At 52.7% G+C, this 18,199-nt stretch overlaps 1 protein-coding gene across 2 annotated transcripts; it reads right to left on the reverse strand.

Moving 5' to 3' along the window:
* Positions 1-4,508: 4,508 nt before the first annotated feature.
* On the reverse strand, positions 4,509-18,199 carry WDR87 (WD repeat domain 87). Of its 2 annotated transcripts, XM_034438288.3 has the most exons (8): positions 17,283-18,199; positions 16,595-16,708; positions 16,091-16,258; positions 13,388-15,291; positions 10,474-11,275; positions 9,666-9,877; positions 8,670-9,007; positions 4,509-8,302 (listed from the first exon to the last, which is right to left on the reverse strand). In XM_034438288.3, the coding sequence occupies exons 2-8, from the start codon at positions 16,673-16,675 to the stop codon at positions 4,668-4,670; spliced, it is 7,140 nt and encodes a 2,379-aa protein (XP_034294179.2). In that variant the 5' UTR covers positions 16,676-16,708; positions 17,283-18,199; the 3' UTR covers positions 4,509-4,667. The 2 variants fall into 2 exon arrangements, with proteins under 2 accessions (XP_034294179.2, XP_034294180.2); XM_034438289.3 differs by lacking the exon at positions 17,283-18,199 and having other exon boundaries at positions 16,595-16,918.

Raw genomic sequence — 18,199 nt, forward strand, 5'->3', positions numbered from 1 at the left:
CCCTGACGCTGCCCCTGTCCTCCATTTCCCAGGAGAGGAGGAGGTGGCAACGGCCCTTGGGCCAGCAGCAGTGAGGGAGGAGGAGAGTGCTGGGGCTTTCCTTTCTTTTGCCTCCCACCCATTTCCTTCCTTCCTTCCTTCCTTCCTTCCTTCTCCATTCCTCAGGAAGGAAAAAGAAGAAGAAACGCAAACAAGAAAAGAGGAAAAACAGGCTCAAAGAAAAAGAAGACAAAGTGAATGAATAGGGAATTTGGAAATATCACAGAATGTAATAGGAATATATTGGTTAGTTAAGACTTCAATATCTCAGTTGGTTAACATGTAAAGATCAACACAGATAATCAGTACAATGTAAGTGACAACAAACTCAGTCCTGTAATTTTTGTTCAAAGCATCTAAAGCAGTGATGGCAAACCTTTTAGACACCAAGTGCCCAAACTGTGTGCGCACGCAGGCCCAAACTGAAAGGTGTGCATGCGCAGCAGAGACCTGAAGACCAGCTGACCAGCGGGGTATCCCAACACGAGCAGCACAGCAAGAAGTAAGATCTTTTTCTTTCGTCAGCTTCTGTTTCATCGTTTGCAAATGACGAAACAGCAGCTCACAAAAGAAACGCCACGGAGATCTGGCCTGGGGCGATGGCATGTGTGCCAGCAGAGGGCTCTGCGTGCCACAGTTTCGCCATCATGGATCTAAAGCAGCAGTTCTCAACCTGGGAGTCGCGACCCCTTTGGGGTCGAATGGCCATTTCACAGGGGTCACCAAAGCCCTCTCTCGCCCCCCCCACGCCTTCACTCACCCTCACCCTCTGTTGGATCGCCCGGTCGCCATTCGCTTACCCCGCCCACTCCCAATCTATTGCTGCCTTCGGACTCCCAGCTGATGGCTGGAGGGAAAAAAAACCTTAAATTCTTGCCGCGGGGCTTCAAAGAGCTAGCTGCAAAGAGGTAAATTCCTGGAGCAGATTTTTTTCCCCCTAGCTGTGCTGAAAAAGCGAAATTGAAAGTAAGCAGGCTGCAACGTGACAAAATGAGGCAGAGAGATTTCTTTTTCCGCACCAAAAAAGGTAGGTGCAAAACAGCAAACAATGGGAAATTTAGGGCAAAAGAGGAGAGTTCAAGATTTTAAAACACAAAAGAAAAAAAGCTCTATTTAACTAGGGAATTGTAATAATTGAGATACTATTAATTGTATATTGTGTTGAAAGCAGAAATGGTTAAGTTGTGGTTTGGAGGAATATATGAGAGAAATTATTTGGTTTATTATTATTGGTAAATATAATTAATTGATTTGTAAGAAATTGGATTGCATGGAAATAATTGGAATATTCATGTTCATATTGATTAATATACAAAAAAGATAGTTATATAACTAATTGATTTATATTAAAATGTTGAATTTGTATTAAACAACTGTATTACATAATTAACCAATATGAGGATGGATATAAAAGTAGATGACAATGCGAAGGGCTATAATATAGAATAGAAGGGAAAAATTGAATTTGATTAAGATTAGAGATGAGGATGAAGGGTAATATTGTTTTTTTAAAAAAACAGATGAGGAATAAATATGGTAAAAAGGAAATATAGAAATTGTAAATTTAATTGAAATGACTAAATACTGTGTTGGAAGAAATATCCTTCTGGGTTCTGCTCCAAGTGGGGAAAAAGACACTGGAAACATGGAGACTGCTTGGAAAGATGGTTTAATGGTGGACAGGATCACATGGCTTGATGGGGCCCATTGTGTTAGTTTCTGTTGCTATTGTGTTGCAAATGTCCTTTGACAAAGAATTGACTTTCTGCCTCTGACCCATTAACAAAGGGTGGGGGGCAGGAAGGTGGGAGCTGCTTTGTCTGTAAAATATGCTTCTCCATTTCTCATCCAGGTAGGGAAATATAATATTCTGCCTTTTTAATATTTCCCAAAATATTTCATTCTTCTAGGAAAGGGGTGGGTGCTAACCTCCTACAACTGTTTAAATTTGTGAATTGGCCAAATACTCTGTTCAAAGAAAATACGTTGTATGTTTGTGTGTTTCTAATTATTGCTATTTATTGCTATTTGTTCTCTTTTATTCTTTAAAGTTTAACAATTCATTCTTTATCTTAATATCTTAATATGTGTTTGGGGTTGGCTTTCTTCACTTTCATTTTTTTTATTGTACAGCAATCTTTCTCCTCAAACCTACCACCTCTGTCTTTTCTTTCTTTCTTACTTTCTCTTCCCCCCCTTCTTCTTCTCCCTACTTCCTCTTTCTCCTCCTCTCTTCCTCCCTCTCTTACCCTCACTCCTACTCTAATTTCCCTTCCCTTCCTTCATCCCTCTCTATTGCTGTATCCTTTTATGCATATGGACTACTCAGAGGGCTGAAAAAGTTATTTTTGACTAGTCCTCGCACTTTTGACCAGTCCTCGAATTTACGACTGTCCTCACATTTTACGTTTTTTGCCCTATCTTATACCATGTTGAAGAGAAGCAGTTGTGAAATGAGTGACATGGTTGTTAAGAATGCTGCACAGGCATAAATGTGAGGATGGTCATAAGTGTGAGGACCAGTCAAAAGTGCGAGGACCTGTCAGAAATGACTTTTTTCAGCCCTCTGAGTAGTCCCTATACATATAGCCATGGCCACCCGGTCACATGACCAGCTAGCCACGCCCACCCAGTCACATGACCTCCAAGCCTCACCCACAAAATAAGCCACGCCCACAGAACCATTAGTAAAAATATTTAGAACCCACCCTTGGTTGGGGGTCACCACATGAGGAACTGTATTAAAGGGTCGCGGCATTAGGAAGGTTGAGAACCACTGATCTAAAGGATCTAAGCTTATTGAGCAAGACCAGGCAGTAGATTCTGCTCTGGTGGGTCTCCTGGATGCTATTCCTTTGTCTTCTTCCATTGCAGGATGCTTTTTTTTTTTTTGCAAATTTTTTTTATTTTTAAACAAACAAAACATAAAACATCCTTCATCCATTACAATTTCAAGCAGTGTGTCGATCGGTTACAAATCCCTTGTTTCTTTCCTATAATCATATTGTACTAATTACTAATTATCTAATTTCTCATATTATCAACCTGATATATATCTTTATATCATTATTCTCATTTGTCATTTATTTAACAATGGCATTATCATTCCAAAAAAAAATATTTTCACATATTATATTCTAACATTCATTTTATATTTCATATTTCATTTCCATGTTTTATTATCTAGCCATTGGTATTCCATTTCAGGATGTTGAGTGGCCAGTGAGGAAGGGTCCTTGGCCAGCAGATGTCACTGCCCTGAAGGATTTTGCAGGCATTAGCCTTCACTTGGACCTTCCCAAGATTTTTTTACGGGTTTGTCAGGCAAAATAATTTTTGAGCCACCGAATTTGGAAAAGAATTTCTTAAGTTTTGCCTGTTTTTTGCAAAGGGATCTGTCAACCAGGAATGGTGTGAGATCATTGGAGAAAAGCAGTGCTGTAAAATTTTATCTGGAGGAATAGTGATCTATTCTAAAAGTAATATTTTATCTAGCAGATTTTGTGTGCCCCCAGCTTGCTCTTCTGGTACATTTGAAGATCATTTTGATCCTGAAGTAAGGTTGCTTGGAAATAGTCATTCTCAAATAATGTATGATGTTTTGAAAAGAATGGGTCTAATACAGTTGTGGGTTGCTCCCGGTTCGCACCGGTTCTATAGAACTGGCAGTAAAACCGGTGGGAGGCTCTGCCCACTGACCCTGACGTCATCAAAACGCTTCTGCACTTGCGCAGAAGAGAGAGCGTGCGCGCGAGCGGCCCCGTTGCGAACCGGTAGTAAAGATAAGTAGAACTCACCCCTGGTCTAATATATGGAGTGTGACAGGTGAAACTCATACGGCTACTTTAGGAAAATAAGAATGTCAGTTGAACAATGTACATTGATCCCAAACAAACTGGTCCAAGCCCCTCCAGAGGAACATTGGATTGGTAAGCACGAATGTGAGAAGCATTGTTGCGCTCTGCTGGCTGCCTCCTGGGACCGGTCACTCAATTGAACGGTCTCGGCTGTGGTTTCCTGGCAGCGCCTTCAGGCCTCTGTGCCCAGACCGCTGCGTGTTCTGGAGATGTGAGATTTGCTTTTCCCGCAGCCCAAAATGTTCTTTGGTTTTTCTCCAGGAGTGCAACTGAAAGCCAATGACCATTTTTCACCCAGCCATTCTGGTGGTCTGGCTTCAACGGTCGCATGTCACAAACACCACAATGAAAATAGCTCCCTTTGTGCTCCGTGTGATGTCTCTACACTTGTTTTGCTTAGAGTGGGACCATTGCTAGTCTTTTATTTCATATTCCCCATCCCTATGAATATCCAGCCCAAGAAGGTGATGTCTGACCTGATTCAGTGTATACTTTATAATATATATTAATTGCACACACACCCCACACACACATTCTTGTCTCTGCTTGGTGCAGAGGACTAACAATTAAATAAATATGCAAGCGAACTTAAAACAATGATCCAGACAGATGGCCTGAATAACTAATTTATTCTACAGTTTGCATAAATTGCTCACCCCACCCCCGCAAAAAAAAAATCTCTGAACTCTCTGAGGCTATCCTTTAAGCAAGAAAAGAAGCAAAATGGAGCTTCTGTGGGAAGGAAGGGATCCACGCGGACAGAGCAGGAAGCTATGAGGAGGGATGCGAATATACGTAGAGGCTCAGCTTGGGCAGCTTCCCCTTGGGGAAGAAGGTCTTCCACTTGAGGTAGAGGGGGCCAAAATGGGTGACGCCTTGCATCTTGAAGGGCTGCACGTTGTTCTGGTAGCTGAGTGGGATGACGTGGTGGAAGGTGGGCTGTGGGGGCTGAAGCCGGGCAGAGTGGACGATCATCTCGTAGAGGACCCTCTGGCCCAGGTCGGCCTGCGCCCTTTTCAGTCTCCAGCAGCTGCTGGGCACGTACTTCCGCTGGCGATGGTCGCCCACCAGGAGCTGCTGGATCATGGCCCGCACCAGCGGGTTGCTCATGCCATAGAGGTCAAGCAGCGTGGCCGCCTGCTCCTGCCACGCGGCAGCTGCCACTCCCTCCTCCTTCATGGAAGCGATGGAGAGATAGAGCCCCATGAAGGTCTCCCAGTCCACCCCCTTGGCCTCGTCCAGGCGGAAGATGTGCTGCCGGCCGCCCCGCCGGAGCATCTTCCGATGGAGGCGCCTGGTGGGCTTGGTCGTCTTGTATAGAGAGTCTTTGGGCAGGCGGTACCCCTTTGGCTGGGGGGCAGCCAGGGCCGGGCTCAGCTCCTCCGTTTGTAGGAAGGCATGCCAGGCCTTCTCCCACTGTTGGCCCATTGACCACGTCAGCTTCCCATGGTCCCTTGCTGCCCTCTCCTTTCTCAGGGATGACTTCAGCCCGCCCGCCAGCCTGGCCGCCTCCAGGCCCTCTCCCCACTCCTCCTCCCTCTGCCCCTGCTCCTGTACCCTGCCCTCCTTCCCCTCTGCCCCTTCCGGGAAGCCCAGCACAATGGGCCGCGATCTGAACTTGAGGCACCTCTCCCTACGCTGCTGCTCCCGTCTTTCCTGCTGAGCCCTTTCCTGCTCGGCCTGAAACTTCCCAAAGGCCTGCCTGAGCTTCTTCCTCAGCCAGGCTCTCTGGTCTTTCTCCCGGCGCTCCTCCTGGCGCTCCTCCCGGCGCTCCTCCTGGGTCCAGGCCTTCTCCACCTTCCACTGCCAACCCTGCAGCCAGTCATTGCTGGTCAGCCGCCTCTTTAGGTTCCTGGCCTGCAGCACAGCCAGGACGGACTTAAAAAGCCTCTTCATTCGGGCGCCATATTGCCTGGGGCTGGCATTCCAGGGCTTGTGGGCCTCCACCGCCTCCTTGAGACGCCCGAGCACAGACAGCTGTTCTTCTGACAAGGAGTCCTGCCTCTCTTCAGCTTCCTTAAGCAGGTCCTCGGCTTTTTGGAGCAGAGCGTCAACCATCTCCTGCAGGTGTGCCGTTGAGGGGACCCTGACCAGGGATGCCACGCGGAAGAGGTTCTGAAAGGTGGCGGAATCCCTCCTCTGCAGCTTCTCTGGCTGAGTCAGGACTTCCAGGAGCAGCTGGGCCTGGGCAGTCAGCTCAGCCTCTGCCTCCGGAGCCTGGTCCATCTCCCACAGGGTCACCAGGGCTTCTCTTTCGTCTTCAGAGAGGAGCCAAATGCCTTTGTCATCCAGGGCCTCTGGGGAGCCCACCTTCTCTTTGTCAAAGAAGAGGGCCCTTTTCTCGGCCCACTCCTCTTCTTCCTGCTCCAGCTGCTTCTCCATTAGCTTCACCTGGGCCAGCAGCTGGGCTCTTACCTCAGCCAGCTCCAGGAGTCTTTCCTCTGGCATCTCCAGCATGGTGGCTTCAGCCAGTTCTTGGGCCCTGGTCTCAGCCAGTTCTCGGGCCCTTGCTTCAGCCAATTCCAGAAGTCTCACCTCATCTATTTCTATGGCCTCTTCCTCCGCCAACTCCAGAACTCTGGCCTCATCTACTTCTACTTCAGCCAACATGGCCAATTCCATGACTCTTTCCTTGGCCAGTTCCTCAGCTATTACCAGCACCAGTTCCTGCAGCCTTTCCTCAGCCATGTTCCCCTCCAATCCCTCAGCCTGGACAATCTTTTCTGCCTCCTCCAGTGCTCTCTCCATAACCTCCTCCAGCGCCTTCTGGTGGGCTTCTGCCAACACCTTCTCCCAAGCTTCCACCAGGGCTTTCTTTCGGGCTTCGAGCAATGCCTGGTCTTTGGCCTCGGCCAGAGCTATCTGGCGGGCTTCAGCCAGGGTTCCCTTCTTTATCGTTTCCAGGGCTTCCTGCAAAGCTCTAGCCTTCAGTTCCTCCATTATTCTGGCCTTGCCTTCTGTCCTCATTTCGTTCAGCGTGTCCTCCGACAGCTGGGTCAGAATCCTCTCGGAGTCCGTTAGGAGGGGCTTCTTCTGCAGCTCTTCCATGCTGAGCAGCTCCTCCTGGCTCCTCTCTGCTTCCTCCACTTCCTCTGCCTCCTCCTCTGCTTTGCCTGCAGGCTGGCCGGCCTTGTGCACCGTCACTTCTTTTCCTCTCCTTTCAGTAGCTTCCCGTTCCTTCCGCCTCAAAGGTTCTGCTCCTCGTGCTCTGCCTCCAGAGGGCTCCTTCTCCTTCTCCAGGTGTTCCCGCTCTTTTCCCCTAGCAGGCAACTGTTCCTTGCTCCGAGCAAGCTCCTGCTCCCTGGCCCTGGCCACTGATTCCTGCCTCCGCTTGGAAACATCTTCCATTCTGGCACCCCACTTCTCGGATAACTTAGCCATCCGCCTCGCTTCTTTTTCGGAGGCCACTTGGAGTAGCTTGCCTTCTTTAGCTCCACGCTGTTGGAGCCTCTTCTTCTCCGCCACAGTGGCTCTCTCCTCAGCTTCCTCCTGCAGCTCCTTCTCTGCCTCATCCTGACTGAGCTCATCCGTCTCTGAGCTGCTGGGCATGTCTCCAGCTGTCCTCACGGCCACGACGGTTTCCAAGCTCTCCACCGAAGACTTGAGCCACGACTCCTTCAGGGAGAGCTTGATGAAATCATCCATGTATTTCTTCCAGGCGGGGGTCTCTGTGGTTAGCTTCTCCTGGGAGCTAAGCAGGGCCTGGCTGAGGTTGGTCAGGAGCTCCCAGGAGAGTTTCTGGCCAGCAAGGGCAATTCGGGCAGAGGCAAGGAAGTCCTCTCCTACGGTGCGCCCTTCAACCGAGGGGGCGATGCGTAGCATCATCAACTTGTAGAGGTCGTTGCGCCAGTTGGATTTGCTGTCCGCATACTGCTGCTTAGGATCGATGAGGATGCCTTTGGTGGTGGGCCCGGGAGGACCCGGGGGCAGCGTGGGTGGCTCCACAGGGCTGGGCTTGGCCTGTATAAGGCTGCTACCGGCCTTGGGTTTCGCTGGAGGCACCACCACTGCCGGTGTCGACTGCTCCTTCCGGACCTTCATGCTCTTCAGCATCTCCGTGTAGAGCTGTGTGCGGGTGTCTCGGCGCTGCAGGAGAATGGGCTGGGCCCGCTTGCGCAGCTTCCTCAGTCTGTGGACATCTTGGGAAGAAGTGGCTGGGACCTTGGGGTGCCGTAGCCTCTCCTTTTCACGCTGCGCCTTCTTGGCGGCCCGCAGCTCCCGTGTATTGGAGCTGCCACTGCTCGTGGTGGGGGACCCGCTGGTGCTGGTGGTGCGCTGGCTGGGGCTGCTGCTGCTGCTGCTCTCTGGGACTTCAGGGGATGGCATGATGGCAACCCCCTTCCCTCGGGCCTGCTGGATGCGGGGCAGCTTTCTGGGGGAGGTCTGCCTGGCCTCCTCAGTGGTAGCTGTGGGGCAATTGGAGAGAGAAAATGAAAGGAAGGAGGGAGGGTGCAAATAACAAGACCACCGCCTGCGCCAGAAGCAGACACCCCCACAACCCCCTGGTTTCCAACCATCCATCTCATCTACGGCATCTGTGTGAAGATTAATGTAGGTATTGTCCCCCATCAGAGCAAAACCAAGATGAGCTCCCCCTTGGGATCCAGGCTCTGAGCCTACAAGATGTTTTGGGGTGCCCCCAACAGCCTTCTGACATTGCCAGAGCATGGCCACAAATGGCTGACCTTAGAGGCGTCAAGGCCCCACAGGAAGATTCATGGGTGGGGGGCCACAGGGAAGCCACACTGGTCCCAAGGCACAAGTGGGTCTTACCTCGAACCTCAGCCTCTTTCCTGCCCGAGCGGCCAAAGAGTCCCAGCCACCGGGCCTGGCCTGCCTCTGGCCCTTCTGGCTCTCCGTATTCCTCAGCTGCTTTTCCAGAGATGCGCCTGCGCCGGGAAGGGGGAGGGTGCCCCAAGAGTTGGGCCTCTGGCGGTGGGTACTCAGACATGAGGAAGAGATTGGCTGTCAGCTGATTCTCCACACAGGTCATCAGCCTCTCGGTGCCCTCCGTCAAAGCATAGACAGCTTCATCCTTTGAGTCAGCTACGATGCCAGCCGCTCGCACTCTGCGAGGAAACGCGGCTCTTTCTTTCTGGCTCAGCACCCTCCTGGAAAGGCAGAGACACCCCTGTGTGAAGGCAGGCGGTCCGGAGGGAGGGTCCTTCCCCACCCTGGAAACCATACTGCTCCACAGGAAAACAGGCATCGCTCAGTTCCTTGAGGACAACCCTTGAGGTCCCCAAAGCCCTGAGTCCAGATATTGAAGCTCCAACCTCTGGCAGCTCTTTTGGACCTGCCTTGAGTGGAGAGGAAAGCAGCCCCAAGGGCCCCAGGCCCACCATTCGGGGGGGCGGGGCGGCATCTTTTAGCCCCTTAGCCTGAGCCACGCTCTACCTGGTAGAGAGGTAGAACCACATCGAAGGATAAGACCACCCTGTTGGATGAATCCGAGAGCACCTGAGCCCAACTCCTGCCTGTTTTTCACAGGGGCCAAGCAGAAGACTCAGGGGTGCTTAGAAGCCAGGGTGGAGGCAAAGGTCTCCACCCTTTTGCTGTTGCAGCAGGAATTGAGGGCTGCCCCAGTGGGCCTTCAGGGTTAAAGGCCACCTGATGGGAATCGGCCACACAGATTGATCGCCCACTGCAAGGTTAGGCAAGAGACCCTTCCAGGACCTGCTCCTGGGCCGAGAAGGGCCTGGTTCTCACACAGAGAGAACAGGGACACATCTTTTGCCTCTAGCCAGGCAGGGCAGGGAAGGGACTCACAGGTCTTCCAGGCTTGTTGCCACCAGCCGCTGCATTTCCTGTTTCAGGACAAACTTGTCGGTGATGCCGGCCACTGAGTCGAGCAAGGAACGGGCCAGGTCCCGCACTTTCCTGTTCTCATCCATCAGGGCCCGAGCCAGGGGTACCACCTCTTGTTCACCCAGGAGATCCATCTTCCCCAAGGCCTCCCAGGCCGCCAGCCGCATCCTCACCTGGGAAATAAGACGCCTGAGCTGAAGCAGGATGGTCAGAGTTAGACCTGGACCTGGCTCAGGCCAACTTCTACAAGGATTCATGCTCCGTCAGCAGCTTAATTGGCTGCAGTAATTCTGGCTAAATAACAAAGCTGGGTAAAGAATAAGCAGGTGCTGAAGGCGGGAGCCTCAGCCTCTGGAAGTGCCCCCGAGCGGCTCTCAAGTCTTCCGGGCCACCTGAACCAGCTGCTCTTCCCTCTGCCTCAAACCCCTGAAGGAAAGGGCAGGAGAGAAAGGTTGGATACACACATCGTCACCTCTGGATGTTCCTGTCCAACCTGCTAGATAGTTGCCAGCCCTGCAGCTCCTGAGAAGCAGCTGCCTCTCCCTGGGAGGTGAGGAACTCCTGCCTTCTCCTCCTTGCCCCTCCCCCCACACTGTCACTTGGCTCTGATTGTGCGTCCATCCTGGGCTGGAGGGGGGAGGAAGAACTGCCTCCTCCACTCTCACCTACCAACTGCCGTTCCCCCCCCCACCCTTGTCATTCCAAGGAGGACGTGGACAGTGACAACCGAGGACCTCCCTGGAGGTGCCCCAGTCCCACCTGCCCTGACCTCCTTGTGTGTTGTGTCTTGGATGAGGCGCTCAAAGGCCACTTCCTGTATGGAGGACGGCAGGGTGTAAGACTCGGAAAGCTGCACTAGCGCGGAGGTGCAGAGCAGGTAGGTGGAGTAAGGGACATCGTCCATGAGGTTGAGGATGGCTTTCATGACGGAGGGCAGGCTGGTGTCGCTGGGCTTGTGCCTCAGCCAAGGCTTGGTCATAATCTCTGCCAGCAAGTCCCGGTGGCCCCTGGTGGCCGAGGGCGTCTGCTTCATCTTCTGGGCCTTTTTCTTCCGCGCCTTCTCCACCACCTCAGATGTGTCCCACTCCGGCATCTGGATCTTGACCAGCTTCCTCTTGGGCAGGGGGTCCCGGCTTGACAGCAAGGGGCACCAGAGATCGGGGGGAGTTCCTTTGGGAAAGAGCTGAGCCCGGATGACTGAGTTGGGGACATAGCCATCAGGAGCTATCGGCCAAGAGTGCCCCTCCTGGAAGCGAAGGGTCTGGAGCAAGGGGACATGCTCCACCATCCGCGGGAGGCCACGGTAAGGCGGTGGGGGAGCAAGTTTCTTCTCCAGAGAAGGCCCGAGAGTGGGCTGTGAAATGAGCTGGTATTCCACCGCAAACTCCGGCAGCGTCTCCTTTGGGGGCGGCGGGGGCAGCCCATAGAAATCAGGGCCAGGAAAGACGCTCACATCTCTGCCGACGAACTCCACCACCTTGGCCACACCCTTTTCGATCAACACCTCCTTGTGGTTGGTGAGGGGCTCCATCCGCTCAAACTTCTTGGCCTGCTTGCCCACCTGCAGGTACCTGAACAACGAAGGATGGTGGTGCATGAGAATTAGAAGCCGCCTCTTTCTCCTAACCATATAGCACATCACGCCTGACCTCCCAAGCAGTTCCCCAGCAGCTTCCCACATGCTGCCCATAGGTAAGTTAGACTACAACTCCCAGAATTCATAGCCCAAATGTGGGCATCAGACTGCAAAAGGTGGCCATGCCATCTCCCGGTTTGATTCCCCAACAGTGCTCAAAGTCCCAATCTTTAATGGAAAAAGCATCACTTTTTCATCCACCCTAAAAGGATCAGGTGTCCACAAACTTCCTGGTGTCCCTTCTCCAAAATAGTCCCCAAGCAGAAACTGTGTCTAGGGAACCTGCAAGCCCCACAATGTGCTCCTGCCCCTCGTGGTCTACTGGCACGGAAGAGGAAACAGGGTATCTGTGTGTGGATGCTTGTTTAAAAGTATGGTAACAGCCAGATGGCAGGGAAGGATGGCAGCCAAAACAGCTGTCCCTTGTCAGGGGGACTGGCTGTCTTTCTGCCACTGATTCTTCCAAAGCATCGAACAATGATACCCACAAGGGGTCCACCATCTCTGGAGCAATTCAGTTGAATCTGACCTCAGACGGATGAGTGCTTACAATCTAACCAAGTAGATGGTTTATTGCATGAACGAGGTAAGGGAACTCACAGGAAAATGGAAATGCCAAGGAAGATGCTGGCTAGAGAAAGAGGCAATGGTGAGTGGTAAGGAACTAAGGAATGATGGATAAGAGGTGCAGACAGTGGTTGACCTGGTGGTCACCCCTCTCTGAGACAGGATCCCAGGATGTCTGGTCCATGCAGAACTTCTGCAATCTCAATTCAAGCAGGCTTGGTTCAATACTGGGAATTTAAGGAGATGAGATGGTCACGGCCATCATCAGGCCCAAAGAAAGAGGCCAGCGGAGGGAGAGGAGAGCCAGTGGAAGCCTCCTCCATGGTGGGATGTCATGGACTCAACATTCTCCTCCCTTACTTTTGATCAATATGAAACTGCTGGATCAGGTTATTCCCCACAGTTGGGCTGGGTATCACACAGAGAAGACTCAACAGTATATTTCAATCCCAGGTCAGCAAATTATGTTGGAGTTCTTCAATGAAACTCAGTAAGTCTTTCAAGAGTTCAAGCATTGGAGACCCATCCTGAACAGGATGTGCTCTGTTAACTTGGAGAGAGAGGACAATGTTCTCAAGATAGGTAGATCTAAACAAAGCTAAGTAAATCTATGATGCAAAGGAAATCCTCATTAAACTCAGAGTATGGATATAATAATTGGACCGGTCAAGTTAATTACTTCCCATATTAATAAAAATTACTTAGGTTGGGATGCAGACATAGAATTAAATCCATGAAAATGTAGCTGGGCTACAGGTTCAAGAAGCAAGAGTGATGCAAAGAAGAAACATGGCTGATCCTGAAGGGGAATCTCACCCGGCAATTCCACAAGCATCGACACCTTCATTGAACTATTCATCCTCCAGTCTGAGGCTCTTCCTGCTTGTGAAGAACCCAGTCAGAAGCAGAGGCAAAGGGACTTTGCTCTGGAGCCAGAGAGCCCACTGAGATCTAGGACTAACCCTCCAAAAGTCTGCAAGGATGAGGGTCTTCCAGCCCAATGATCCCAGGAAAAGCTTCGAAGCTCAAACTGAGCTAGTAAAAAACTTGAAGGGACGATTCAGTGTCTGACTTACGAGAAGAACTTCTGTGAAAAAGCCAAGCTCTGGAAGAGTCACACTGAGGCAAAGCACTTTGCGTGTAGTGGACATGGGGAAAACCTTTGGCCAAGAGGTGGTTTGCGTCCACTGTCCAACTGGTACAGGTGTGGGGGGAAAAAAACCACTACACAAAGCAGAAACCTGCAGATATCTGGAATATGCAAAGGCAGATGTTCTCCAGAAAAAAAATATACAGCACCATAAAATTCAAACCCCAATGTCTGTTAAGCCAACAAGCTCCAGATACATGACAGATAGAAGATAGACAGATGATAGGTAGGTATAGATAGAAGATAGACTGATATATAGATATAGAAAGACAGACAGAGGATAGGTAGATAATTTTAGCCACCCCACCAAAACACAATGGAACCACTTACTTGGGCACAAAAACAATATCGAAGGTAAGAAGGAAGCGGGGGAGGAAGGGCAGTGGATATTCAACCACATCATCCCTTACACGGTGGGTCAACAGACTGGTGAGATGCTTCTTTGGGAGGTACGTAACACATGAGATGAAGTAGATGTCCGTGCTGCAGCCAACCACCAGGTCCCCCCGTTGGTTGGCAAAACATACGCGGCTGAATTTGAGGGTGGTGTCAAAGTCAACCAACATTTTCCCCAGGATGTCCCAAATGCGCACGGAGCCATCCGAGCCGCCGGTCACCAATATGCCCAGGGTGTGGCAGTAGTCAAAAGAGGTGATGGTGCTCGAGTGCATGGCTGCTGTCTCCTTCCAGAAGGGGTTCTTCTCACCAGGAACCAGGGCTGCCTGGCGCCACAGCCGAACTCGGTTCTGCTCCGTCAAGGCACAGATGTAGCCGGGGATGAGCAGGAGGATGTTGATCCTGCAGTTGGTGCTGGGAATGACGACCAGAGGGAGCACCTCCAGGAGGCTGTTCTTCTTCAAGATCACTTCCGAGAGGATGATGTATTCGTCGAGTCCATAGGAGCAGAGGAAGGAGGCTTCCCTTGAATGGTACGACAGGTACCCTAAGCCTGAGAGACTGCTGAGGGCCACCACATTGCCATCGTGCAGTTTGCGACTGCCCATTCGATACAGCTGCTGAGTGACCGAGCGCACTTTGCCACTCTTGAACCCGCTGAAGATGAAGCTGGTGGTCCGGCCATTCAGGTCCAGACGGCTGTAGGCCAAACACAGGACCTTGTCGTCCATGCTGTCTGTAGTATGCAAAATGTACTTGGCTGGGCAAGGGTTCTTGGTAGTATCCAACACGTAGATGTCACTTGTTCCCATTGTCACCAAGAGTTCCTCTCGATCTGGGTCATAAACATAGTCCAGAGCTTTTTCTAGCAGCTGGAAGGGCCAGGTAACAAACAACATTTCTCCTGTCACAGGGGATAAGAATCGGATGACTCCATCTTCAGTGGTGGCCAGGATGCGGGCCTTGTCTGGTCCACACTGTACACGCACCAACCTCTTGAGGGTCGATTTGCTTCTGTTGAAGAGCTGGTAGAAATTGTTGACTGTACGGATGGAGAAGGTATATTGGGTGCGGAGGAAGAAAGTCTGCTCATTGAGGAATTGCATCTGGAAGACTTCCTCTCCAATGTCCACCCGTCGGAGAAGCTCGCAGGTCGTCAGGTTCCATTCCTTCAGCATTCCATCCAAAGAGGCAGTCATGAAGCTGTGCACAGCGATCCGGATGATTATGTTGCTGATGGCACTCTGGTGGGCCTTGAACTGGTTGACGTGGGTCCCCGTATCAAAGTTCCACACCTTGACATCCCCAGCCAGGTCTCCTGTGTAGAGGAAGCTCTGCGGCCAATAGGCAGCACAGCAAGTGAGAGAGACGCCTTGGCTCATCTGGAAGGTGCGGATCTGGGCTTTGGTTTGGTAGTCATATACCCGAATAATGTTCTCGCAAAGGGCCACCAGCATCCTCCGCTCCTGCTCCACCCTGAGAAAATGCACAAACTCACCAGTCGCAACACATACTTCCTGCGTGACACTCATAGAGGGAACCTCCAACATCAAAAAGGTCCAAAAAGCCACCACTCCAATGGCACCAGAAATCAGTTCACACGTTTCAGGACTGTAGCACAGGCTGGTGACCGAATAGGGGGAAGACATCTTGGAGAGCAGCTTGAAGTCCCGAGTGTGGTCCCCAAAAAAGCGAAAGTGGATGTCATCGCAGTAAGCCACAAAGAGGTGCACGTGGGGGACATAGGTGATGGTGAGGACCCCCGGATGCTCATCTAAGGTGTACATTTTCTCCGTCACTGAACTCTCGTCCTCCATGCTATAACTCCAGACACGCACCTGCCAGGAAAGAGGAAGAGTCAGCAAAAGTGGCCGTTCAGGGAGCAAGCGCTACCTTTCCTCCATTCAAGGCTCATGCCCACCTGCCCCGTCAAGCCCTTCAACCCAGCGCTGCTTGGACTTCTATGGCAAAAAGAGAAGAGGCTGGATGGACAGAGTGGACAGACCCTTCCTCCTCGGCCCTGCCTGCAGCAGGCCCATAACAGGAGGCTAGGAAAAGAGAGTTGGGCTGCCAGGGAGTCTTTGCTCAGAGGGAGAAAAGGGATCTGGGAGATCACACTGCTAGGGGCTTGGGATCTTGTCTAGCTGTGAAAGAGGATCCCACCACAGTCTGAGCATCTTTGGGCACAAGTAGGAGGGACTTGCTGATTTGTTTCACCAGCAGGACTGGGGCACAGAGGGCCGGTTTCCTCTTGGGCTGGGGAAGGCTGAATGGCTCAGGGTAGCTCAAGCCAGATTGGAGAACACAGGACCAGAGCGTCCTCAGGCACGGGGGCGGGGGGAGGCGGGTGGTGGTGGATGGGGGATGACAAGCCGGGTCCTCCTTTAAACCAGTTAGGAGGAACCAAGGAGACCCAAACTCCAGCAGCCCCTTTTAGCGCCAGGGCCAGGACAGTTCCGCGTGCTGATAGGGAGAGGACGGCTGGCAAGAGCCCATCAAAGCAGCCTGCTCTGATCAAGCAGAGATCCGAAGGCTCGTGGCCTGCAGGCAGCCTTGGCCTGATCCAGCAGTAGAACCTCTGGACACTCTTGGGGCAGCCTCTTTCTAGGCTGGGGGCAGGGCCTTCCTTGCACTCACCCTGCTTCGCTTGGCCCTCCTCCAGGTGAACGAGGCAAAGAAGTTCCCCCACTCGGTTGCGTAGTAGCAGAAAAGCGGCATGTAGCTGGGGAAGCAGCTCTCCCGGAAGACGATGCTGGGCCTGTCACTCAGGAGAAAGGGGATCCCCTCTGCCCCTTCTGGCAAGGCCTGGACCAAGAGAGAGAGGGGCTGGAGAGGTTGCAAGGTGGGGGGGGCAGCACCGAGCAAGGGGCAGAAGCCAGAGCAGTATGGCTGGGAAAGGGAGGGGGGGATGGCTGGCTGCTGACACAGCTGCACCCTCTCCCGGATCAGCAAGGCCAGGGGCACCCTCCCCATCGCTTCAGCGACAGTCAAAGAATCCCCTTCCCAGGATTCTGTCCTCCTTTATCCTCTTTTTCAAGAAACCCGATTCTTTGAGACTCTGGTCTTGATCCCCCACCTTGTCCCATGGCCCTCTCCCCCTCTGGGCCAAGAAGATTCCCAGACTGGCTTCAGGACCCTCACCTTTTGCAGCTCCAGCCTCCCCCTGAGTTGGTTCTGGAGCTCCTTCCACTGAGGGGCGACACGGACGGGGCCTTTCAGCATCCTGTCTCTGCTGGCACCTTCCCTGGTAGCAGCCTGGGAAATATGGATGGCGGGCATCAGCTCAGTTTTCATAGAGTTCCACCATGGTTTGTGGAAGAAGCCATAATGGCTGGGCTATAAACCACAGCAGCTGCTGGGTTCTGAAGCAAAAAAGCTGCATGAAAGTGGCTTCATCCCAGCCAGCCCCAGGGAAAAGCAGAACAAGCTCAGAAGGGCCTCTGGAGGGGGGGGGGGGCTCGGATGCTGAGGGTGCCATGAACTGCTTGATGTTTTTCTTGACAAAACAATGGCAGCCAGCATTCTCCTTTTCAGAAGCTTTTTGTGAGTGTCCCAATCTCCCTTTCAGTCCTGGGATTTATGGAGGGTCTCCCCTCCAGAGACCACCATCCTGGTTAGAGCTTTCTTTCTTTAAAAAAAAGCTAAGCTCCCCCATGGTTTCAGGGTGCTGCCACCTCGGCTTGGAGGAAAACAGGCCTTTGGCAGGAGGGGCCCTGGTGGTGGCTGGTAGGCACTGCCCAGGGGAGTCCTGATGGGAGGTATCTGGATGAAGTGGGGGTGGGATGGGATGGGAGGGAAGGGAAGGCCCAGAGGACCAGGAATTACTTGCCTGGAGCCTTGGAATCCCCGGAGAATCCCCGGAGGGTTTTATGACATCACAGCATTCCGCCCAATGGGCAAGGAGCCCCTGTGGAGCCTCCTGATTTGGGGGGGCGGGGGGGGCAGAAAGAGGCGACTAAGCTGCCCTGAGCAGCCATACAATTGGGCAACCTTATTGAGGATTATAAGTAGCAATGGCGATCTTCCTTTTCAGCTCAGGTGGATCTTTTTCTGTATCATCTTGCAAAATCAGAGACTCTCCATTGAATGGGATGCTCTGTTTGGGAGGCCATGATGGTCACTGGTCCAAATATTTGTATCCCAAAAGGAAGGAAAAAGGAGGAGAGACGGTTGGGGCTGCTTTAACGGATCAAGAACGCAGCCTTCCTACTGGCTGAGAGCTGCGGGCTCCTCCCGGGAATCCAGGGCCAGGGGACAGAACTGGGGGCCTGCACTGGGCGGCCCTTTGACCGGGAGCCCGCCGGCCAACGCCCGCGCCTGCCTTGCTCGTCTGCAAACGGCTCCCGCTCCTCGGCGGCGGAGGGGCGGATCCCGAGGCAGAAGCGTCGGGAGCGGCATCCTCCAAGCGAGCCGCCTGGGACCCGACCTAACGGCGAGGGCGGAACCTTGGGGGAAAGCAGAGGCTCCTTCGTGTTCTTTGGCCAAAACTATCCTCCGCCCCCGAGGGGAGAGGGAAGGAAGCTCCGCAGCCCCCCGAGGCCGCCCGGGAAGGCCGCGTGGAGCCCAGAGGGCAGACCGTCCCCCTGCTGCAGCAGCCGGACGCCGCTTCCTTCCCCCGCCGGGCGTCGGCTCGGGCACGGCCGCCGCCGGGCAGGGGCTGAAACGGGGCGCCGTCCTGGCCGCCGGCCGGAGAGCAGAGCCGCCGCCCCTCCCCCCGCCGGCGCTGGCGCATTCGGTCCTGGGGGC

This window comes from Pantherophis guttatus, chromosome 10 (assembly GCF_059756535.1).
Source record: "Pantherophis guttatus breed Tessera chromosome 10, ASM5975653v1, whole genome shotgun sequence".
Taxonomy (NCBI): domain Eukaryota; kingdom Metazoa; phylum Chordata; class Lepidosauria; order Squamata; family Colubridae; genus Pantherophis; species Pantherophis guttatus.

Bases quoted from the DNA above. Each gene is read 5' to 3' on its own strand.
- WDR87 (XM_034438289.3), bottom strand. From the start codon at position 16,747: ATGAAAACTGAGCTGATGCCCGCCATCCATATTTCCCAGGCTGCTACC. The intron at 9,878-10,473 runs GTCAGGGCAGGT...CTTATTTCCCAG, and splicing joins AAGACACAACACACAAGGAG to GTGAGGATGCGGCTGGCGGC. The intron at 8,303-8,669 runs GTAAGACCCACT...ATTGCCCCACAG, and splicing joins GAAAGAGGCTGAGGTTCGAG to CTACCACTGAGGAGGCCAGG.